Source organism: Branchiostoma lanceolatum, chromosome 6 (genome assembly GCF_035083965.1).
Source record: "Branchiostoma lanceolatum isolate klBraLanc5 chromosome 6, klBraLanc5.hap2, whole genome shotgun sequence".
Classification (NCBI taxonomy): domain Eukaryota; kingdom Metazoa; phylum Chordata; class Leptocardii; order Amphioxiformes; family Branchiostomatidae; genus Branchiostoma; species Branchiostoma lanceolatum.
The window spans coordinates 18,499,546-18,524,905 of NC_089727.1; the positions used below are offsets into that span (position 1 = coordinate 18,499,546).

The following is a 25,360-nucleotide window of genomic DNA, read 5'->3' on the forward strand; positions in this document are numbered from 1 at the left end:
CCACATTTCTTTGGGACTCCAAAAACAACCTACATACCAAACTTCATACAAATCCATCAAAAGATTGAGTTATAGAAGTAGTGTAAATACACAAAAACCACCAAAAACAGTACCCCATTGGAGGGGAACCTCCTTCCCTCAGGCAATGATTCTACAGGAAAAAACGTTCATTATATGAACTAAAACATCAGCCCACCTTGCTGATGACAGGCGGCCTGACACTAGCCCAAGGCTTGGGAGCGTACAGCAGGGCGGGGTCTGACTTCTTCCTCTCGATGGACTTCTTCAGTCGGTTCTCGTAGTCGACCTTGAACTGTTCCTGCTGTTTCTGGAACTGCTCCCGCTGGCGCTGCTCCTGCGACCTCTGCCACTCGGCCAGCCGGTTCCGCTCGTCCTCAAGGTTATAGGAGCGCGGCCGTGAATCCAGCGGCTTGTAGCCTGACGGGAATAAGGGAACATATGGTTAGGAGGGCTGGAATAAGACACTGCATGTGAACTGATGGTTTCTACAGCTGCCATGGAATTTACAATGTTTTCCACAGCTGTGAAGGGACTAAACTGAAAGTCACTGATCTGGGACTATGTTACAATTTTCAGTTACAAAGTCCCTGGCCGTATATATGCAATGTAATTGTACTAAGCTACCTTTGGTTAATATCTAAGTAAATGTCTGTCCTAACCACTTAGAGTGATGAGTTTCACAGCTGAAGACTTATTAAATGTAGTAAATCAAATAAGTTTTCCCGTGGCTGTGGACTAAGTTCCCTCACAGCCATGGAATTCAGCACTAAAACTGAGTAATTTCACAGCTACGGAATTCATCAATCCATGGTTTTCTGAATATCCTGTTAATTCATTTACTTTTGCGTGGATTTAAATGATAGTCCCATAGCCTTTTTGAGGCCTAAGGCCAGTGGGTCCACTGTATCATGTGTATTGGAACACTAAGCCCAACTCCCTCCTTCCACTACCTTTTACCTCCCCAACTGAAGTCAGGTACCCATTTTTACACCCGGGTGAAGAGCTGTAAAGTCTTGGTAAGTGTCTTTCCCAAGGGCACAACATTAGTGGCATGTCAGAGGATTCGAACCCAGGACCTTTGGGTTCTTAGCCAAACACCCTAATCGTTGCGCCAACACGACGTCATAATAGATAGATAATCAGATAAAGCAAAAACACCTGTTACCTGACTCTATCTGTGGTGGGGTGTAGCTGGATAGTTTACTCTGCAGCTGCTTTTCCACTTCAGGTGGCGGCTTTTCCTCAACAGGTCCCTTAGCATCTGAGGAGACAAAAATGCAGTGAACCAGACTGAAGAACAATGGGCCGTTCTAACAGGGTGTTAACTAGTAGTTAACTGGGGGTTAATCAGAGGTTAACCAGTGGTTAACTAGGCTACCTACCAGTTTTGTTCAGGTCCTTGCTAACCAGGTTAGTAGGTATAAAAGTTGGGGTTGAGTTTGGAGATGAAGAGGTATTATTTATTTGTGGCATGTTTTTTTCGTAGCCTGATATCCATCCTATTCTAGCACCGATCGCTCCTTTGGTCACTTACCTGTAGAACAGTCTTGCACCCGTTAATAAAAAATTGATTGGCATTTCAATATTTGCCTAAAATATAAGCAAGAGTTCTGATTGGCCCGGAGTCACGCGATCCTCGTAATGTCATGGTGAAAGGCTTTGAACAGGCATGTTGAAATTTTACTTGTATTGCACTGCTTCTGAGAAATATTTGATTTCCGAAATAAAGGAAGGATGAAACATCTCAATTATGGGGAAGGTAAAAGTAGTCCCATAGCCTTTTTGAGGACAGAGGGTTACTGGGTTGTTATCCACTGTGTCTAGGGCACGGAAGGTGGAGCCCATCCCTCTCCTTCCACCGCCTTTTACCTCCCCAACAGAAGTAAGGTACCCATTTGTACACCTGGGTGGAGTGAGGAAAGTCATGATCATATAAAGTGCCTTATCCCAAGGGTACAACGTCTAGCCAAGAATGCCAAGAATGGAACCCGTGGCCTTTCAACCTTGTACATGTGCCCTATAGCCTAGCCATTCAACACCACCAATGGGTGCCAGACTTTTCTGTGTGGAAGCGATCATTGGAACGTATCGGAGCTAGAATACCGTAGTATGGATTCCAGGCTATCTGTAACCATCCCTCCACCAGTGACTGTAACGTTACCTACCAACGCCCAAGAAGAAGTCAGAACGGCGCTTCAGGTTCTGAGAGGCAAACTCAGGTTCATTGTCCTTGCGCCGGAGAACCACCTCGGGTTTGGGCTGCAGCTCGGGGTCGTCTACGGGGACCACGTCGTCATGGAAACACGACGTTGTCGTGGGAACACAACAAACACAAGATGGACATGCACAACGGTTAGTCCACACCCAAAAAAAATGTTGTTAAAAAATCATAAAGAAAGACACAAACTTTAAAAAATCATTAATAAATACACAAACGTTAAAAAATCATAAAGAAATACACAGACGTTGCAAAATTATAAAGAAATATATATAACACAGACGTAAATCAAAATAAGTACAGCACACCACTGCACAAACCATTGACGGAAAACAACAAAACAGCAAACATAAGATACGAAAACAGGGGCACTGGACTACCTGGGGGGTCTTATAATTACCAGTACCTGTGATGGCCGAAGGGAGGGGAGTCTGACATACTAGTAGTTAAAAAAAAAAACCTTCCCGAGTCCCCTACTGCAAACTATAATGGGTGCGATAATGCAAGGCCATGTTTGCATGTGACCTTATGCAAAATGCACCTGTTAGGCAACACCAATTTAATTTCTTGGTTAACAGATTTTTTTTAAATTTTAGCCTAAAAAAAATCATGAAAACAGAAGGCTGGGGTGACTTTCCTCTGAGATTCTGTTTTCCTGTTGATTTTCAAATCTATTTTTAAAAAAAAAATTCAGTTAACCAAGAAATTAATTTGGTGTGGCCTTACAAAACAAAAAATACTATTGGGCAGGACAAAAGCACCTACAAGTAGGTCACCTGTATAAAGTTACCTGTAGTCTCGTTGTCTTCCTTTGTTTTACGAATTTCAAAACAGAATGCTAATGCTGAGTCTACGATTCTCCCTGGTGTAACCCAAGCCACACCCACCTTTAAGAAGCGAGATCTCCATGTGTTGTCCCGGTGGGTCGACCCTCCACTCCTTGGACTGCCACGTGCCGTCCTTCCGACCCGACTTGTCCATTCGCTCGATCCTCTCCGCCAAGGAGTCGTCGTCTCGCGCCTTCACAGCTCGAGTAACCGGCTCTTCCTTAACTTCGTCTTCCAACCTACAGGGGGAAGAAACGACATTGTAGTTCAAGGAGGAATTCAAGTTTTACAATAGACTGAGATTGAATCTACCCTCGTACACTTAGAAGCCAAACCCTTGATTGGTATTAAGGCCATGTTGATTTGATTATATGGATGACATCAACACACACATAAATTTTCGTCCATTTCCAAAAAAAGAAGAAAAAAATTTGGCAGTACTGTAGATCATAAAAAGCAGCTTTAAAATGAGAAAATACATAAATTGCAAAGAAAAAAAACAGGATACTAATGTCATAAAATGCCAAAGTCAATTCAAGAAGTTTTGAAAGATCAAAAATGAAGAATCTATATTTCTGTATACCATACTCTGTGTTAAGTTTCCTTCATCATTCCTGACTACGTAGATTTCATAATGATGGCAACTTTTTTTTTTACATTCGCACGCTCGCATCAGTTTTTGGGTCCCCAGAGGATGTCATCCATATGATCAAATCAACATGGCCTAGTGCACATCTACATCAAATCTTTGAACATTATTTTTGTTTGTTTTATTTTGGCAGTGACCTCTACACTGCAATATACATTGTAATCACATTTCAATGGTATCACTACTACAGAATTCTTTCAACCGCTTCAACCAACCGCTCGATCCTCTCCGCCAAGAACCCGTCGCTTTGTGTCTTCACCGCTCGAGTAACTGGCTCTTCCCTAACTTCATCTTCCAACCTACGAGGGGGATTGAGGAATTTAAGGCTTGTACTTCAGAGAATGTTCCATGTTTATATTTGACTGAGACCGAATTTGCCCTCCCACATTTCAGAGCCATGGTCTACCTCTAACGATTGGGATCAAAGCATCTCAAACATTTCAAACTAATATTAAAAAAGTCACGAAAAATTAAAAAATTAGTAGAAATTTTTACATTTAGTAGACATGTGAAATTATAGATTTAGTGATCTTCAACTTGTCGTACCTGTTAAGCTGCTGAGAGAGTGCTGTCTGGTCCACCCGTACTTTCTCCTGACGGATGACGGGGGATTCTTCCACAGGAGGCGGCGGGCGCGGCGGAGGGGCGGGGCTGTCTGGCACCTCTTCAGGGAAACCATCCTGGAGAGGTCAAATGGGGTCAAGGTCAGAACATGAAAGGTTTGACAACAGGTCCACATTTACAGGAATTCTATCATGATAGCAATGATAATCTACTCGGAACATCAGAATACAGCACTCTACTTTTTACAAACATGTATGCTACAATAACTTCCAATAGGAAATTAATAGTGGATTTCAAATGCATAAGAATGCAACCAACACAAGCCGACTGAATACAACCAAAAAGTAAAATCAGCAAAGACATGAAAAACTAACTTAAAACAATTTATTAAGTGAGGAACCAGTGAAATGGCCTATTGGGTTGAGTGCTCGCCTTGCATGTCGTCGAGTCATACTAAAGACTTTAAAAATGGCAGACTGCTTCCCTGCTTAGCATTTGGGAAAGAGTAACTTAAAGGCAGTTGAACACACTCCACTAGCAGTGGACTACATGTAGCTCCCTGCAGTAGTGAATGTAGGAATTAGGAACAACGATGGGAGCTGCCATAGGCTAGATCTAGATCTGGTGCTGGCTAAATAATTCTAAATCTAATCTTAAAGTTTACTGGATGAAAACTTACATTAGCCTCCAACTCCTTAGCCAGGCTGGCAAAAGCTGCAATGGGCAAACAACAGAAATCAACATCAACATTGGACAGTTCCAACAAGTTACAGGGTGACTGTAAACAAAATCACTTTGGGAGCCAAAATATCAGCAAGCCAATGCAGAATATCTCTCTCCAAAAGTGTCACGTTTATTTTATTATTATTTTATTCAAATTGCAACAGGCTATTGTCACGTTTGCTGAAGACAGACCGTTTTGTTCAGCACCCTCCCTACGGATGTAGAGCGAGATGATTCCTGTCTTTGCGGAGTCGCGAATGGCGGCCACGACGGTGTTGTGGTTGAACGGAGAAACGTCCTCCTCGTTGATGGCGAGAATCTCGTCCCCAACTTGCAGCTGACTCCTAGCTGCCGACCCTCCTATAGGAAAACGTACAGATATTACACACTGAAAATCTTTAAATGGTTTTATTCTCACCATTTTCAAAGTGACGCCGCAAGTATTCGCAATTCGTTTCATTAAGTTGGTAAGTCACTGGATAACAACGTGGTCCCAAACATAAGGTATTTACATTGTACACACTGCATGAATTACCTAGTAGTATGCAAAAGTCATGTACATAGAGTAAACAATATTTGGAACAGTATCTGTTAGCAGCGCCACCTAGCTGTAGTACAAAGTTAAGAAACACTATTGCCCCGAGGAAGGTGACATTCGGTCATCTATATGTCTGTTTGTCGATGAATAAAACACTTGGTTGTGAAGAAAAAACACAAAACCTCCTTTCTCAAGTTCTATAATAATTGCGAAACTAAGTCCCTGCAAAAATAGCTGAATTGACAGTGGAATAAGTCGTTTTATGCGATATATCATATTGCATAAAATGACTTACTGTAAATGAATTTAAGTTTGTGTGGTTTTTATTTCGTGCTAAGGTGAAAATGGAGTGTTTGCAGTGGTTTTAAGTTCGCGGCAATGCTATAAATTAGTCACATACTGCTACAGGTACTGTATTGGACAAAATGTTTGCGGTGGCTTTACATGTAAGTGCGCAGTGAAACAGTCGCAGCGAAAACCGCAAACATAAAACCACCGCAAACATTTCTGCATTACAGTATCACACTTGGATATCTAAGAGCAATCTGCAAGTAACAAGACTCCTACAGTATCTGACTATTTCATCCTTTAGACATTTAAAGAAGTAAAGATATTGAAACATTTCTAGGTTTATAACAATGGAACAAGTCATACCAGGTACAACTGAGCTGATGAGAACAGGAGCCTTGTCGTCCTTTCCTCCCGACACGGCGAAGCCAAAACCTTTCTCATCTGGCGACTTGGACAGGTTAAGGTTAGTCACCATGTACCCTTCCTGTAAAACACATTAAAAATCACTCTCCAACAAAAGCAAAACATATCATAACTGTTAGCAGGATGAGATGGTAAGTGACTGCAGTTCCCATACATGTTGCTAGGTGGCATTGTGGCACAGTTAGTGGAGCATACCATTCCTGTAAAACACATGGGACATTACTCTCCAACAAAAGCTAAACATATACCATAACTGTTAGCAGAGTGCGATGGTAAGTATGCAGTTCCCATACATATTGCTAGGTGGCGTTGTGACACAGTTAGTAGAATACACCTGTAAAATAAGTCATATTATAGTAGATGCAAAATTAAGGAGGGGCAACAGAATCCAGTTTTTAGAAATTTGAAACCTACTTTGAACTTCTTGGTACACATTTTGGTACATCAGGGGCATATCAGAAAGGCTGGGACCAAAAATACAGTTTATTTAAAGATTTCAGATCTACAAGGCCCAAAACTGAATTCTGTTGTCCCCTTTAGGTTAGATCTGTAGCCTGATTCCCCATGGTTAGTACCGCACCTTAAACTCCCACCGCACCGGCCGATTGGCTACCTCTTCCATTTTCTGTTTGGCTGTCATCCTGGAAAGTGGTGACTGGGATGCCCTGATTGGCTGAGCAGGGGAACTGTCTCTGGCCCTGATTGGCTGAGCAGCAGGACTGTGTCTGGCCCTGATTGGCTGAGCAGGGGGACTGTCTCTGGCCCTGATTGGCTGAGCAGGGGGACTGTCCCTAGCCCAGATTGGCTGAGAGGGTTCGAATTTCCGGGGGACTCGAGGAGGTTCCTTTTCCTTGGGTTCCTCCTGCTCCATTCTCTGCCACATGGACCTGATGTTACTAACTGTCTCAGAATTCTCCTTATTTTCCTCGGGTAAGTCTCTTGATGGTTTGGGTTGCGGCGGCCGTTGCCGAGACGGTTCAGGCCGTTGCCACGACTGGTCCGAACGTTGCCGCGAGGGTTCGGGTCGCTGCCACGGCTGTGCGGCGGGTTGTTGCCGTGATGGTTCCGGTCGTTGCCATGACGGTTTGGCGGGTGACGCCTTCGGGATGCCGTCTTCTCGTGGGGGAGCGAAAGGGCCCTGAGGAACATCAAATTAAAAGACATTTAGAACCACAAGAAATGTGACACAGTCTCTTGTTATCAATATAGATAAACAGCAACAATGTAAGGAACTAGAAGTACAGTTCTAAGTTTTTGGTGCTTCTAGAACTACATGTATCACAGAGTGGAACTTCTTGCCATGAAGTAGTAGCAACCTCACCAGATAGCTTTAAACAATGTTTACAGCTAGATATTATGCAAAGGTTAGATGTGACAGGTCGTTCAGTGTAATTATAATACAACCAGCTGCTGCCGTGACGCGTGCCTGCGAAGCTGGTGTGTTATGCCGAAGGGCGGTCATAACGGCTATATAGAAGCATTTTTATGATGAATTGTAACAGTTACTATCATAATGTAGATTTTTAAAAAAGGTTGAAAATCAATGTGAAAAAATAGACTTGTCACCATCACCGTTGTCCAGAATGTTGAAACTAAACCTTGAATCTCCCCAGAGTTACTAAACGGTACTTATTTCCTACCCTTTTGATGCTATCCTGTCTTGGGGGAGGGGGTGGTACATTTTGTATCTGTGAAACATGGTCATCAGAAAGAAGTTTATATCAAGTCACTCCTCTTTACTGCAACAAACCACACAGCCTGTGCACTATTGAGAAAATAGTTCTTGTACATGTTATGTTACTGTATCCTTCCACCTGCACAGAAACAACGCACCAATCTTACAAACAAAACAAAAGCTTGTTCTTACCCGTTTATTACTTGGTACGTTCCTACTGTGCTGTTCGTCATCGCTCCACGGATCCTCTCTGCGGAGGCTACGGGGCTGTGGCTGCGGGCGCCACGACCTCGCCGGCGGTTCGCTGTCGTCGCCGTTAAAGACGTTGTCGTCGCTTTCCGCCCTATCTCGCTCGTCCAGAGCTGCCGCGTACTCATCCGACAATTCCTTCTCACGCTTTTTTCTGGAAGGAAAATGAATAAATAAGCTACGTAAATTCATCTATTTTGTGGGAATTTGAGTTAGCAGTAATTATATAAGGGGAAAGAATGTTTTTGCAGTGTAGCAATTGAAACAATTCTACAGTATAAAACCACTGCAAACATTTTGAGACTTACAGTAATGGGTCATTATGTTGAAGAGAAAATTAAATGTCATCATAACCTGTAGGGTCTACACTGAATCAAACAATAACATTAACTCTTACCTGAGCAGTTCAATTGCAACGTCTCCAATATCAGGGCCTCCTCTGCAAGCAGAATTCAACAAAGGTCAGTCATATATAAACAAAAACAAGAACAACAACACACCATGTCAAAGATTTAACAAGAACAATGTGTGTCCCACAACTTTCAGATGTCTTGTTACCGAAAAGGCTGTCTGAGATCCTTGTCGGTGGTTGATTCTGTCACACACAAGTTCTTCCAAAATTCTACGACATCTAAATTCTAAATGCGGCTGCACCATTACATTCTACGCTTACTTTTCGTCCACGATTTCCTGGAAAGTTTTGCTCTTGCGTTTCACAGGGGGGTCCAGCTCTGACTCCTTGTCCTTCTCCCACTCTTCCTTCTTGGCCCAGAGGTCGGCAGATGACTTGCTCTTCCTCCGCAACTTCCAGGTGTCCAAGGTCTGAGTGGTAACAAACAAACAAACAAACAAAATTACACTGGACTGATAAACAAAAACAGCTTTTATGTCCTCCTGAAATCCACTCAGAGTCCGTGGTTTATGAGGTGGCTATAGGTCACTAGCCATATCATGTTATGTCACTGTAAAGCCCCTGTCACAAATAAGAAATTCAGCTCGGCCGACGTGTTGGCTAGCTTCAAATGTGCATTTTCGGCCGAAGTACGGCCGACGTCCTGTCAATTACGCGGGCTTCAGGCGATTTTTAGAAATCAAAGTTGATCCAAATATTGGCCTTTTACCGAGTTAGTCGTTTCTGACTTCGTCCACGTCCAAGAGATGGTACCATCTCATAGGCGATTTTTAGTTTTCAGTGTTCCACAGACGTCACCCGAGATTTTCATTGGAAAATACGGTCGGCACTCGGACGATTTTGAAATTCGGCGAGCGTCGGGCGATCTACAAATTCAGCCGACACTCGCATGAATTGTGACAGCGGCTTAAGCACCAAGGGAAAATTGTTGTTAATGTTGTGATACAGCGAACCCCTATTATGATAAGAACTGAATCGTAATGTTCCTTTTTTAAAAGTCTATTTGATTCTTCTTGTTGCATGCTAACAGTGATCAGCATCAGATGAGCTTTGGTTGGAGAAGTTGACTTGGAAATTTGGTAGCACAATTATTTAAACTACAACGTTACAGTTACACTAACAGTTACAGCATTCTATTCGTGAAAGTTATGGAAATCATTTTATACACTTTTGGATTATATATAATATTAAGTTCACGCCGCCGCATACATTTTCTTCCCCTAGAAATAGTTAAAAATGTTACACCTACCGATCGCCAGAGATCAGAGTCTTCGCTGAGCTTTGTTTTCTCTTTCTTGTAGTCGTCATACGAAAGTGACTTGTCCTCTTCTTCTTCCTCCGCATTTCCGGTCGAGGACTTCCGACGGCCCTGAACAAACAACAAACAAACAAACAAACAAAAACAATCATTTGCGATATGAAATCAAATTTGTCAATTGTAGACAAGCGATGTTGAAATTGAAAAATGTCGCAAAAAGACGAAAGGGAGGAAATAATTGGAATCAGTACGTTGCCCATACGAGCCTCATCCACTGTGTTCTGCTGCTGCAGAATATTGGGGACCATGAAATGTCAATCAAAATGATATGAATCATACATTAACATAATGCTACAGGCACAGATGATGTTTTACACTAAAGCATCTTTAGTCCTTGTCATACATTTGGGGCCTTCCAACGACCTTGCTCCTGGCCACTTCCCAACCAAGGTCCTCACTGGGTCGGAGCAGGGCATTTACAGCTTTCAATTTTTTCCGTCACACTCATTGTTTGGGAGCCCATGCCGATAGTTCTTTTGCTTAATCAATTACATTTGTCATGAAGTTCAGATTTTGTTGGCTGAAGGAGTGAAATTTTTTCCGTCTCCACAAGCAAATTTCCGTCTTGGGACGGAGGGACGGGTCCTGAAGACAGCACTGGTTGGGAGTTGCCTGAAATCGCATCCAAGCAGAAGGTGACTTTTTCATCTTTGAATTTTCAAAATCTATAGTTGGCTGCCACTGACTAGGCAACCTTGCCAACCGACTGCCAACCACAGATGACCTTGCTCACGACTCATATGCAACCGTTGTCTGGAGAAGATCGCGAGGCCACGGTTGGCTATGTGTGACAAGGGCTTTTTTAATTTCCTTTACATTCTGCAAAATTATATACAAACACCCCTATCCTCACCATTGGGTACGTCTTATTCAACTCAGGGTTGCTTTTGCTCAGGAAGCCCCCCTTTGGCGGGAGGAACATGTGGCTCTCGCTGATTCTCTTCTTCAGGGGGCGTGGCAGATATCCCGCCTGACGACGACTCATCATGTCGTCCGCCATCCTTGCTCGTGGGTCCTGCTGGTCGTCCGAGTCTAAACTGCCGCTGAGTTGTCCGCGATCCACCGACGAACTGGAATCCTGGCTGATGGTACTGTCTATGGAGTCCTGCAGGGAGGAAACTTCTGTGTGAGACCATGGCTGAGACAATCATGCAAGTCAATGCAACTTCTGCGTGAGACCAGATCAATAGAATCTAGACTGTAACTATATATAATAAACTTTTGTTTGAGACCAACTTAGGAAAACTGGGGTCATTACTGACAACTTCAGTGGGAGACCTACATTGTAAACCAACTACGACAAGCATATTTACCAGTAAAATGGAATCAAGGTCAACAAAAACAAAACTTCATTCTTGGCAATGCTTATTACTATTCTGTGATGGTAAAACTTTTATCTATGACTTTATAGCTACATCTTGTCTACTAGTAGTTTTCCTGATCGTGAGTTTCCAAATTGTGACCTTGAGCCAGAAATCTGCAGAAATCTGCAGAAATCTGTGACCTTGAGCCAGAAATCTGGGACTTGAGCCAGAAATCATAAGGATTTTGTATTTCTGGCTCAAGGTCCCAGATTTCTGGCTCAAGTCCCAGATTTCTGGCTCAAGTCCCAGATTTCTGCAGATTTCTGGCTCAAGGTCACAGAAATCTGCAGATTTCTGTAGATTTGGGCTAATCCCCAGGGGGTCATTGATGGCGGTTACGTATTTCTTATATCATTTTTATGTATAGATTACAATATTAACCCAAGTAGATGTAAGGTTGCTGAGATATGGGAGGTCAGTCCGGAATTAAACTGGAAGTCCGGAATTAAACTGGAGGGTGTTAAATGTTTTCACTTTTACTGGTGGAATGTAATTTTACCTGTGGTCGATGTTTGTAGCTGTAGACATTCTCATTAGTGTTGCTGGAAGGGGGGCCGCCGTATATGTCCTGTAATGAAAGAAAACATCTTTCAAACACTGAAAACAACAAGAAATCAAAGGTTTGTGATTTTCCCTTTCAATCAATCCCAGCCATAAATTAAGTGTCATTTGTTGGGGATAGCTGATCAACCGTCATTGGACCATACCACAATACTTCCAGGAAGGGAGTGTCTTCCTGTAATGCTTCAGTACCTGAAAATAATGCTAGGGGGACAAAAGTTGCCATGTTTCTTCAGGACATTGATACAACAAGTAATAGCCACATCTTACAAATCCATCAACAAGCTCTTGAGTAACTGTTATAGGTGCAAACAAACACAACCAAACAACATGAACACAACCAAAAACAGTACCGGAAATGAAACTCCTTCCCGAAAGGTAACAACTTAACAGCCCTAGACTTCACAAAATGGGATTCTTAAAACAAAGTTTCTGATTGAAAAGGAACAATTGTCTGGAACATTTTGGCAACAGTTAGTTGTCAATAGCGATGATATATGCGCTAAGGTTCAGTAGAACACAACAAACGATTTAAGAAACATTTCAAGACTTAGTCTATAGAGCCATAAATTTGGGGGTGAAAATTCCCTTTAGGTTACCGCGTGGGTAAACTCTTTTGTCCCCTTTATCACCGACAATCGTCCCAGCTGCACTGTTGACCTTGTCGTCATGGACGAATGACCCCTGTGTGCTAACGGGGTAATAAAGCAACGACGCCTCTCTTATCATCTATTGGCTAAAATGTAACAACGCGGTTCTAGCTGTACGGCAAACATTTTACAACTATAGGCCACACTAGGTACAGCATACGAGGGGTGATCAATAAGTCCTCGGCCTCACCCAGAAATAAGGTGCATAACTCAAATTTCGGGGCATAATTATGTAGTATGACATCTTTTATCAATATACACCAAATCATCAAATCATTACAGATGACACTCAGTAACATTAGGTGAGGTAGAAGGATAAAAACATGGACAATTGAGCTGTGACTTGAGGTGTGCTGGCCGACTTGCTCTGCTGAAAGTCAGATACCCGCTTCTTTTCAGTTGAAATAAGAAGGGAATCTTTATCAAACATTTTGACAATGTCTTTGCAGATTTTATGTCGATTCATGGCATGAAGAACTCCACCCACACAGCTCTGACCACAGTTTTCCCTTGTTTTTCTCGTCACTTACCTGATAGTTTTCAAATGGACGTTGACTAAAAAGGAGGGCCACAATGACTTGAAGTTTGGTGGATATTGCTAAGAGATGTCACACTACGTAATTATGCACCGAAATTTGAGTTGTGGACCTTATTTCTAGGTGAGGCCGAGGACTTATTGATCACCCCTCGTATAGGCCACACTAGGTACAGCATAATATTGTATTGACCAAAAGGTGACTAAAAAAGTTACGCCAAATACCGGCACAAACAAACAAATAAACAATAAACAAACACTTGTGCAGTGCAATTTACTAATAAAACCAGGTGGAATGAACACCTGAATAATCAGATGCCTTTTAACTTTCGTCAGCCGGGTGTATATAGAAGATGGCGGTGTTTATTCAGTAATGGGGTCAAGAGGGCGGTACAGGGCTCAATCACAATTGTCATAAACCAGGGAGAAAGAAAATCCTGTGGTACTGTAAATTGGTTTATTTTTGCTGGGATTGGATTTCGCGATGTGGTGGAAAGTGGGTTTTAAGGTCGCGGTCAAAACAATACTGAACTACAAAAACATGTATTCATAATGCCATGATTCTGTGGGGGAGAGGCATCGCAAAAACTGGCACAAATATTTCGAGATTTACGGTAACACACATTTAAACAGGGCCACTATAATACTCCTTTTGAATTCCTGGTTAATTTCTTGTAATTTGTAAAGAAACACCCATTATAGTTACTGCATAGGTCTGGCTCAGCTTTTACAAGGTACTGTAAATCGCGAAATATTTGCGGTGGTTTTATGTTTGCAGTTTTTGCTATGACCTCTTTCACTGGGAACCCCTATCACTTTGACACCATGAATTATGTTTTGTCTTGCAATGCATTTAACTGCGACCTGGCCTTAAAGCCAATGCAGTGACCTTTATACAGCAGGCCAATGCAGCAAAAGTCACTGCAAACTTCAAACAACTTACATTTAATATTTCTGCAATCTGAACGTACATGTAACATGCGTACATACTGACTAGAAATGGCATAAACTTATTACTTGTAGAAAGTTTGGGACCCTGACAAAGGTTTTAAATTAAAGGTTCTAACAACATTTGTAAGTTGTAGACAACACGAAAATAAAGCACTCAAACACAACGTTCCAACTCTTAAAATTGAAATTTCTCTAGAATTCCTCAACCTACCACCCCTACACACCCTCCCCAATCTTTCAGAACATCTGCCTCACCAAGGCCAGGTTAGGTTAGGTTTAGGTCAGGTCTCAGGGTACAGTTCTATTATTAACAAAGAATGCTTTCCCTGGGAATGTCACGACCTTCAGTGTACACACAATAGAGCATTATAATTACCTCCCATAGACCTAGACATGTTGTGCGGCAAGAAAGTCATGTTCTCACCCCCACTGACTTCTTGGTATTTCAGTGTCTGTATGTTCACTTAAAGTTGTCAGCTAAAAATGTAAGAATGGTCAAAACATGACTGTTAGTGTTAGATATCTAATTTTCTTTCTTGACCTCAGCAAGCTATAGGCTGTCAGATATGAGGAGGAACAAGCAGATAGGACACTTAAGCTTGCCAGATGTTTTGTCTTTAACATTTTAAAAACAATTTTCATTGAATTCGAAAATTACCCAATATAACATGTTCCAAGCAAATCTGAGTACTTATGATATTTAATAAATGTAAAGCAGTCATCCCCAACTGAATGCATGATGCTTTTTCAAGTACAGCTTATAGCTAGTGTAGCTTTTCAAAATGTTGATTAGTGACTGTGCAATGTAGCTTTGCTATGGTTCATGTTTTCAGCCAAGCACAATTTTTGTATACAGGGTTATGATCACCATGATTACTATCGTCAATAAGTGTGTTGGGTTCTTACGTGCAGAGGTTTGACACTTGAAACTAACACCTAAAAAAGCTCCCTCATACACAAGGCCACTGGCTTTATGTCACCATCCAAAATGATAAATGCAGTCCCTTACAACATGTCCATGAAGAACTACACACTATTATAAAATCTCTAACAGTTTGGGGTGTGTCCTTTTTTAGTTTTTATGTTACTCAGTCTGGACAGAAAATGAACAAACGCACGATTCTAAAACTTACCCTGTGAAAAACGTTGATATACTGTGTATGTGAAATCTTCTGAGACGATTCCACAAAGAAATATAGTCACAGAGAGTGCTATAACACAAGTCTGAACAGAAACTGCTTAGTAGACAAACGTACGATTCTAAAACTTACCTTGTGAAAAACGTTGAGATACTGTGTATGTAAAAACTGCCAGGACAATTCCACAAAGAAATATAGTCCCAGAGAGTGCTATAACACAAGTCTGAACAGAAACTAAACAAACGCACGATTCTAAAACTTACCTAGGCTTGTGAAAATCGTTGGTATACAGTACCATGTATGTGAAATCTTCTGAGACAATTCCTCAAAGAAATATAGTCACAGAGAGGGTTATAACTTATAACACACTATACCTGATGTAAAAGACTGGGGTGTGTCCTTCTTACGGACTTAGTCAGCGCAGAAACTAAACAAACATGATTCTCGCCACAGCCAACCTGGAATGTCCTCATCACATCCAGGTGAAACATAAACATCACACACAGGTAAGACAACAACAAGTGTCTATACGTACCAGCGGTACACAAACGCAAGGTAGCAGAGGGTAGAAGTTACTCATTACACAAGAAACTGGATAAAATTTAGAAATAGTCAGTCACTGCATCCACTGTCTTTTACTGTCAGTTACTGCATGGTGCCTAATTTGTCAGTGACTTCATGACTGGTAGATATACAGTCAAATCTGTTTATTAAGTGAACTGAACACTTCTACATAAGGACCACCTGCCCAATGTGAACTTTTTTAAGTCTTAGATAATTTTCCCCATTGACACAAGCATGATAAAAATCCTGTCTATAGTGACCACCTGTCCACATAGACAATAATCTTTAGTCCCCTCAAGGCCACACCAATTTAATTTCTTGGTCAACGGATTTTTATTTTTAATTTTAGCAACAACAAAAATCATGAAAATAGAAGGCTGGGGTCAAAACTTGCACCTGCCTCTGAGTTCTGTTTTCCTGTTGATTTTCCAATCTAGCATTTTTTTCTAAATTCCGTTAACCAAGAAATTAAATTGGTGTGGCCTAAATCTGCAGTTTTGACTGACATGTATATGGCCGGAGGAGCAGAGATCTAAAGCATCTTATAAGTTTACATTAACTAGCTGCTCAAATCAGCTGCTGACAGCAACAAATGCATACTATCAGATAGTCACAGTCACCGAACCTGTGATGTTTCTGTTGACCCCACCCCCACCCACTGACATTTTTTACAACCTACATCAAACAGGAAGACAAAACCACAAACTACAGGACCCTCCACACACACAAAACTACTGCGTCTAATGAACCCATAACACTGCACCATTTTATTAGCTAGTAAAACCAGATGTCAGCTAGTTGACAGATTTCTAAGGGGACTTTGAGTACGATACGTAAAAACCTATTGACATTTCACCCTTAGATTTACCGTACCACTTTTCAACAAACGTGTTGGGCCACCATAGACAGTGGTATAATTCTAGAACAAATCTTGCTCATGTTCTTTAAGGATTCCTTTTCTTCCTGACACACTTGAAGACACCTACTTTATCCTACAGGTAAATACATGACTCAGTATAAAGATGGTGTTCAGTAACAAAAACAAACATACTAGATAGAAGGAAAATTTTACTGTCACGACAAAAGTTCAAATTTCTAATAAAGCTTTCGTAAGATCAATTATCAACATTTATATTAAAAAAATACAAACATTATACAAGACCAAATTTTAAATAATGTAAAATATTATGTATGATAGAAACTAGTTGACATTAATATGAAATCTATAGCATTGACCAAGCATAGTTTTTAGGGATGGAAAAACTGGATGCATAAAATTTTGTACTTTTATTTGTACACCCAAAATAGGAGCTATGCACCTAATTTGGGACTGTGGGTGCACCAGTGCACCTAGATTTGTGTAAGGTTACAGATAAACTAAGTCTTTAAGGTACTATGATTCTACACATAGTCTAGTACACAGTATGTTCTTGATAATTTTTGTGTCAGAAGAAATAGTAAAATCTTTAATTTGTTGCATTACCTGTCAAAATTACATTAGCTACTAGTATAGAATTTGGGTTCGAAATTTTATGTTCGCTTGTTTTGCTTTCTTTTACTTTTTGTTGAGCACCCAACATTTTTCCTGTGCACCTAAATTCTTACATAAGGTGCTACCAACTTTGCAAAATTACTATTCCACAATAATGGCTTTTTTTGCCTTTTTTTGTGTCAGCACTTTTGCATAATAGTCATGTCAGACAACCCCCCCCCCCTCCCCCACAGACAACAGTGCATTGTTCCAGTATGACACAAGTTCACCCCAGTTCCGTGGACCTAAAATTCGGACTGTTTAGAAAATCACCCCAGGCAGATCTGAACGCCTTTTACCAGTAAATTCGGCAGAACCGTCCTGACCTAGATACCGGGAACTCAAACATACAGTCACCGCGTTTGTCACAAACATTCGCGTTCAAAACAAACAACGCTACTCCAAACATTCCAACAGATAGTCCCCACAAACTTATTAGTAACTCCAACCAACCAGGTGTCTTAGCAAACATTCCAATGTGACCTTACCGTAGTCCGAAACACTTCAAGGTCAAACGTACGCCGAAGCGTAAAGTTGAATCATGTTCAAGTTTTTTTGTTTTCGGACATGTCCGGATGAAAATTCACCTCCCTAATGAGGAAAGTTAGTCGAACAAAAGTCATGCATGGCTTCACCTAAATTATAGGGACATCAACTAGTCACTACACATACCTTCATTTTCACCTCCTCTTTGCAGTAAAACCGTATGGGAACTGATTTTTAACCCTCCTGTGGCCGTAGTGGGTTAACCTGTGGGGGCCCGAGCTGGCAGAATTTATAGCAACACACGGCTACAAAGGAGAGTGTTGTGGAGGAAGGTCACCCGGGGCAGAGAGTTCACACGGCCCTACGTTACTTTTACCTCGGCAATTATCACACCATTATGGCCCTCCCCTGGGAACAATCACGATAAACGTCACCACACACACCACCGAGCTCACCTGACACGAACACGAGCCCTGTCCGTGACGCCAGGCGCTGTCAGGGCGCTAAAGTTATGTCCTGGTAATGGGAGGGGGGTCAGAGCGCTAGTGTGTATGTCCCTCCCCCATGCATGTTTGCTTGTCAATACTGCATACCTTTCCTCAGGTATGCAGCCATGAATGGCCACCAGGTGTAGGGGAGAACAAAGGTGTTCACCTCTCCTTAACTCCCCCCGAGACGCCCTTCTCAAGTTACCCTCTACCGTCTAACCCCAGCAGACTTAAGGATCAACAAATCAAGACAAAAATCTGACAGAACTTCTTTCAAAAACTTCACCTTCAACCTGAAATGGTAAATAATTTTCCCTGCCTGTGTGATCCGGCACCCCCGTAGAGCGTGGCGAATGGTTTCTCCTGAACAAAGCCCAGGCCACACCTAAGTCAAGAAGGCAAGAGTGCAAACAAGGGGACGTTGCCCATGTATGGGCTGCGGACTTACCACTTCCTGTTGAGATCTCACGCCCGAAGGATCCCATCCTCGGATCTGGGTGCCCAGATCTTGGTACACCTGCATTTTTGGTGGGATCATGAGATCCGGAAATCACAGAGCTTTCTTGGAACACAACACACCTGTTGGGCGTCCCCACACGGTGATCAAAAGTGGACTGTTCCGCCCACAGACAAAGAATTCAGCGACACAATAGGCCAGCGTGTAATGCCTGAATAATTCAGGATCTCTTACAAACCGCCAGACCGGTCCGACCGGCCCGGGGTAGCACAACAGACAAGGACGTCCGCCTTTACACACGAAAAACAAAACAACAGACAAGACCGAGCCTCAAACAAAGGGCACAGGATTACACAGACAACAACGGAAACACACACAGTAAAACAATAGACAAGGAGGGACCAAATACACCGAAACAACAGACACATACGAGCCACGCAAGCCAAAACAAAGAGCACAGACGACCATTATATAAAGGTTCGGGGTCAATTACAAAAGAGTGCATTTTTATAGCCTGAGTCATGACTAATGTGCGGACCTTGGTTCTACGCAGTAAGAAAAACAATTGTAGACAATTTACTTCTTTTAGTGACTTTCCGTAACTCTTTTTTTTGCCTTTTCTGGACCAAAAATATCATATTTTACATTACCTTTGATATCGGAAATGTTAGTCCTATGACCTGAGGGATGTTTGTAAATTTGTGTGTCCTTGCAAAGGTCAACCATAATCATACATCTTGGCTCCAACTTAGCGGAAAACTTAGTGTACAACAGGCTTCAACTTACATGCTTCAGTTGGCAAAACCTCAAGGCTTGTTTCTCACGACAGTTCCTTTAAAACTGACGCTACAATTTTGTATAAAGACACAATCTTGCGTAGCACAGAATGTTGTGTCAACAGTGACGAAACTTTATTCCATTCGTGGGTTATGCGACGTTTTTGTCAGACGTTAAGTGGCGAACATCTGAGTTACTGTCATGAACAATTTAACGTGAACAAAAATGGCCTTGCGTTTGTCAACAGACCGGCTCGTAAGGTAAATACGGCCAGTGTTTTGTGATCAAACAGGGGAACTTGTAACATTGTGGATAGCATTGTCGGTAAATGTTTGTATTTGGGCTGAAGGGGCAAGGCGGCTTGCTTAATGCGTAGTGAGTTGTGTAGGAGAAGGGCAACCAAACTTGAACCTGGAACAGTTTTGAAACCAAAGTCAAGAAAATGGTTTAAACACTGTAAATCTTGAAATAATTCACAGTGGTTTTATTTTCACAGTCTTTGTTGTAGCCACAAATATGCATTTCTAATATTACTTACTGTATAAGTAGTGTTATAGTAAAGCAGAATTTGTCTCAACTGCAAACTTAAAACACAGTGAAAGTTTCCTTTCCCGGCCTCCTACTGCAAAATCAAGTCCTTGCAAAAATAAATGAATTTACAGTATAATAAAATAATATTGACATTCTAATGTCATAGACAACCTTGAGTTGTCAAATAAGTAATATATAAATTGATTTATGATGACACATTGACAATGATGCAACAGACTTCAATTGTAATAGACTGATCCTGACTGTCAATTACAATTAGCAGTTCCACCAATGATAGCATAGCAGTTCATAAAGGAGCTGCTGCACGGCCTTAAATTTTTCCCTTTTTTCATGTTTTTATTTTGCATTTCTATGTTTTGACAGAGGTGGGCGGGGCTATGGGATCGCTAGTGTTGTTAAATATTATGAATATGAAGCAATCATGATTTCTATGTATCCATGTATTTGTTCAGCATAGATTGACCCTTGATGACCTCTATGAAAATATAATTTTTTTTCAAAAATTCACCATCTCAAACTTCAGAATGTAAATCCACTAGACAAATTATGACTAAACATCTACATATATATTATATATATATATCGTTGTTACCCCCATAAAGCCCCATCAGGGGCAAAGTAGGGGGGAGTTGCGAGGTCCTGGGCTAAGGCGGGCAGGCCTCCAGCCTGGCAGGGAACGACTCAACGGTGGGAGCCGTCGCAACCATGCCAGGCAGGGCATTCCACTGGGGAATAGTGCGGGGGAAGTACTAAGTATTGTAAACTTGGCACAATGGGGAAAACTGACGTTAAAATGGACACTGAGTGAGAGTGTTGTATAATAATGGCACAACAACACATTCAAGTTTTACCAGTGTAGCACCCCAGAATCCCCCATAGCCAAAATATACCCGGGTACGTTCTGCCCAGGGGTAGAGTCTGGCCTGCTACACCTGTATCACCATTGACTATCGCATCTTCAGATCTTTCCCACGCAAAGAAGGCATTCAGGCAAAAGATTTACATCTTGTCAATCCTGATGAGGTCAGACTGGAGCCTCAGGGCCCTGAGAAGTTACACACTTCATTAAGACATGGGCCAAGACACTAGAAACCTGGGCCAAGACATGAGATGAAATAGACATTTGCAACAAGGCATGTGGGGTCGTGTGGCGTAAGGGCAGGGTCTTCAGCCCGAACCTGGCGGTCCCGGGTTCGAATCCCCCTGACGCCACCGATGTTGTGCCCTTGGGAAAGGCACTTTGCACGACTTTCCTCACTCCATCCAGGTGTAGAAATGGGTATATTGTTCTCTGTACGTGGCACTGTTGAAATAAGTAATAAGTTACGTCCCTCGGATAGGACGCTAAATGGAGGTCCCGTGTTTGAGGAGAGCCACACCTCAAGCACGTTAAAGAACCCAACACACTTATCGAAAATAGTAGGGGTCCTTCCCGGTGTGTGTGGATCATATAAATCTGTCCGGATATGCAGCTTGTACTCTTCAGTACAAACCTGGTGTGTTACGCCTTCATGCGGTTTACCGGGTATGCAATACAAACAAAACAAAAACAAAACAAACAAAAACTTGAGTGCAGTGCCACTTCGTCCTTGTCTGTCCAAAAACGACATAGAAAAACAAGGCATGAGCCAAGACATGTCGACTGCACTAAGTGGTACTAGACATGAACTAATCACAATTTTATGCCAAGACATGAGACAAGACGTTGCACGTCTGACCTTAAAGACACAAGCTAAGATGTCTCACATCTTATAAGTATTGCTCTAATGTCTATATACTCGGTGCTATCTAAACTGGCAGTATCAGAATATTAATCATACAATGCCACATTATTTAATTTTTGTCATAAAATGCATATGATTATAGAAACTTGCAGTCTAAATACTTATATCAGTTTTTATGTTTGCTGTTGAGTTTTCAGACATTGATTGAGCCAGCCAGAAACAGAAAAATGGCTGCAAATCTTGAAACGTTGAATTTTCTTAATCTTTGTGGTGACCTCTCAAAATGCAAATTAATGACACCGTGTTTCCATTGTATTACTATACTACAGAACCGTTTCAACCACGAACTAAAAAGAACGCAAAAAAAACGCCTTTCCCCTCCTACAAGAAAATTAAGTCCCTGCAAAAATAAACCAATTTACAGTACATCAAAGTAGCTATTACCACAATAGCAGGAACCTCCTACAACCTTGGATCTGATTAAGGGCTAAATAATTTAGTAAGCACCGTGTCATTGAAAGAATTCAATCACTATCTATTACTTTAACTAACCTCCAAACAAAGCAGCTATTTCATTCTCTCTTGTTGGGGCCTGCATGCCTTTATACATGAGGCGTAGCGAGCTATTTTATCTCGCCGTTAATCATAGCCGGTCCATTCTAATCCAACGTTATCGGTAAATTATTCGTGGTGCGTAATAAGTCGCTTTGCTTGTAATTGTAGCACGTTATTTTTTGTCCTGAATTCATCATTAACGGTTATTGACAAATCATTCGTATTACAAAACTGAACGCAAGATTGTGCAAAAGTTGGTATTCACACCCCCATGAATGCAATGGAACAATCCAATGAAATTGTTTCCAAAATTAATATTTTGCAATAACAAGTCAATTAACTGTCAACTGTTGCCAGTCCACTTGAATTTACCATTAAGCGCTGCCAGCCCCTCTAATTTTACTACTAGGCCTTGCCAGGATCCCCCCATGCAGACCCTTTCTTATACTAGTATGTGAATATAAATTAAGAACAATTTTATCTGAATATTTAAGTAGACAAGTGTTCTGCATCATTGCTGAAATTTATACATTATACACAATGTAACCTTAAGACTTTCTGCTTTCAATTAAAACAACTGAAACTTCGGGGCAATTCATCATATAAAGTATAAAGCCTTGTATCATTATGTTCACCAAAACTCAAATCATAATTTGGTCATTTCATTGTATTCATTGCTGAAATTAATACATTCCTACACAATGTTACCTAATACTATTATATATCTACTTTCAATTGAAACAACTTTAATTTTGGGGCAAAATTACAGTAATTTAGCCTTGTATCAATGTCTACCAAAAATCAAATCATAACTTGTTTATTTCATCAAATTCATTGATGAAATTTATACACGATTTGTAACCTAAGACTGGCTGCTTTCAATTCAAAGACACTGTTTGAAAATGAGACCAAGACCCAAAGGAAATGTTCTCCACTAGTAACCTGAAATGTTCTGGTGAATACCACACATGTCATGGGAGCCCCTTGCTCAGTGGTGTGTGTAACGTGGTTTCATCCCGTCTAAGCCTGGACCTTCTGTGTTTGTAATTAAATTAGGAAAAAGCCTGACCACAGAATACAAGCTATGGGGTAAACATGGTAAACAACGCATTAGTCTAGGGGCCACACAGGCACCATAGGCTAAAAACTGGAAAACCATTAAAACGTCAGCAATTTCTTTTGAATGCTTTAATCTTGGGCGCCCAAATTTTGTTTGAGGCAACAAACTACAGTTTTTGAATGCAGGTTTCTGTGTATGGAAAATCCATTTAAGGCAAGCTTGTCTCAAATTTCTGATTTTGAATACTTAAGCTACCGTGTTTGTAAACTATGTCAAATATGTGTACAAAGTGTGTTCAAAAGTCTGTATGCTTCCACTGAAACAAGCTTGAGGGGCATTCCTGGGATAATCTTTAACATGGCTCCGCGGTGGCGCAGTGGCAGGGTGTTTGGCCCCAGAATCCAGAGGTACCGGGTTCGAATCCGGGGATCCCTGATTTGTCCCGTTGACGTTGTGCCTATGGGAAAGGCACTTTACACGGCTTTCCTCACTTCACTCACTACAGGTGAAAATGAGTACTTAGCTTTAGTTATGGACATCCCTTGGATAGGACATTAAATGGATGTACCGTGTTTGGGGAGAGCCACACCTCAAGCATGTAAAAGGAACCCACCACTCTTATTGAAAAGAGTAGGGGTCCTTCCCGGTGTGGGTGGATCATATAAATCTGTCCAGATATCGGCAGCTTGTACTCATTAGTACAAACCTGGTGTGTTATGCCTTGAGGCGGTTTACCGGGTATGCAATACAAACAAACACTTAGTCTAGTATAAAGCCTTGTTGTAATGTCCACCAAAACTCAAATCATAAACTAGATTCTTCCCTACCCGTCTTTTTGTTGTTTCTTACATCCTGAATTTCAAATGATCAAATGATTTGACTTTTGGTGCACTTTGATATAAGGCTTTATCTTTTAAAATTATAATGCCCCCAATTCCAAGTTGTGCCTGTTATTTTGATTTCTGGGTCAGGCGACACAAACGTTTGTATGTGTGTATGTCAATTCAACATAACAAATTTGACTCAATATCATTACCATTTTGTGATGTTAGGTGGCTAAAGTTGGATGGAATAAAAGCATTGGGAAAGTTCAATCTTAACTAATGTTGTGCTGACAAGAATTAAGACTTTAACAAACAAACAAACAAAGTTTAAACTCACCGTGTTGGAGGAGGGAGACAGGATGTTGACGTTGCGGAACATGTCGCGGTTCAGGTACGGTCCGGGAAATGACGGGAACTCCTCGCTGGTCTTGCCGAGCCAGTAGAGCGTAATGGCAACCTGTACGCATCAACACGACAAAGCGTCAGAAACAGGCTGGGATTATCATACTACTCCAAACAGGTTTGAACTATCTATCTTACACGACTTTCTTATAATATATTGTTTTAAACAGAGTGAGTACTACTGTCTTATCTCATCTCATGATCATCACATCTATCCCTTAGTCTATCTATTTGACCGCTTAAGGGCACTATAGAACATCTGACAACCAGTTTTCTCCACCCTTCTTGGTTTTCTGTTTTTCTTGACATTTCACTTAGTGTCATGCCTGTCTTTATCCTCCCATCTTTTCTATTGTCTTATAACCTCTCATTCTTCCTCCCTGGACGGTTCCTGGCATGATAGTTTTGGCTAGTCCTTATGACTGTGACAGGTGGCTTTACCACTTTGTTTTTCTTTTATTTATGTTAGTTAGGAGGTCTTCATACAGACCAATGTTTTGCTTGACTCTATTCTGCATCTAAGATACAGTCTCTGTATGTATGTGATCCCTAGCTAGAATACCTTAACCAGAACCCTCTACTGTTCATACAATGTACTGTAAATGCAGAATTGTTTGTGGTGGTTTTTTGTTCTCGGTTTTCGCGGGGAACTCATTACCGCAAACTTCAAACTACCGCGAAAAGCCGTTCCATCGTGTGACTGTAGTGCTACTATTGTTTCAAACGTGAATTTAAAACCACCGCGAACACTCCATTTTCTCCCTACTGCGAATCTAAAACCACACGAACTTAGATGCGCTTACAGTATATTGCATTTGGTACTGTACAAAAG

General features: G+C 41.4%; 1 protein-coding gene across 1 annotated transcript in view; it reads right to left on the reverse strand.

Moving 5' to 3' along the window:
• Window positions 1-24,599, reverse strand: part of LOC136437545 (trichohyalin-like) — a 35,715-nt gene extending 11,116 nt beyond the window's left edge. The window contains exons 1-19 of the mRNA XM_066432160.1: window positions 24,464-24,599; window positions 11,772-11,840; window positions 10,762-11,013; window positions 10,100-10,135; window positions 9,840-9,959; window positions 8,852-9,000; window positions 8,576-8,617; window positions 8,122-8,332; window positions 7,895-7,942; window positions 6,835-7,392; window positions 6,195-6,315; window positions 5,195-5,362; window positions 4,944-4,993; window positions 4,262-4,395; window positions 3,931-4,014; window positions 3,127-3,305; window positions 2,187-2,297; window positions 1,187-1,282; window positions 197-438 (exon numbers count right to left, since the gene is read on the reverse strand). Coding sequence (XP_066288257.1) covers window positions 197-438; window positions 1,187-1,282; window positions 2,187-2,297; window positions 3,127-3,305; window positions 3,931-4,014; window positions 4,262-4,395; window positions 4,944-4,993; window positions 5,195-5,362; window positions 6,195-6,315; window positions 6,835-7,392; window positions 7,895-7,942; window positions 8,122-8,332; window positions 8,576-8,617; window positions 8,852-9,000; window positions 9,840-9,959; window positions 10,100-10,135; window positions 10,762-11,013; window positions 11,772-11,840; window positions 24,464-24,505 — 2,712 coding nt within the window. The 5' untranslated portion in view covers window positions 24,506-24,599. The remainder of the gene's footprint in view (window positions 1-196; window positions 439-1,186; window positions 1,283-2,186; window positions 2,298-3,126; window positions 3,306-3,930; window positions 4,015-4,261; window positions 4,396-4,943; window positions 4,994-5,194; window positions 5,363-6,194; window positions 6,316-6,834; window positions 7,393-7,894; window positions 7,943-8,121; window positions 8,333-8,575; window positions 8,618-8,851; window positions 9,001-9,839; window positions 9,960-10,099; window positions 10,136-10,761; window positions 11,014-11,771; window positions 11,841-24,463) is intronic.
• Between the last annotated feature and the right edge of the window lie 761 nt (window positions 24,600-25,360).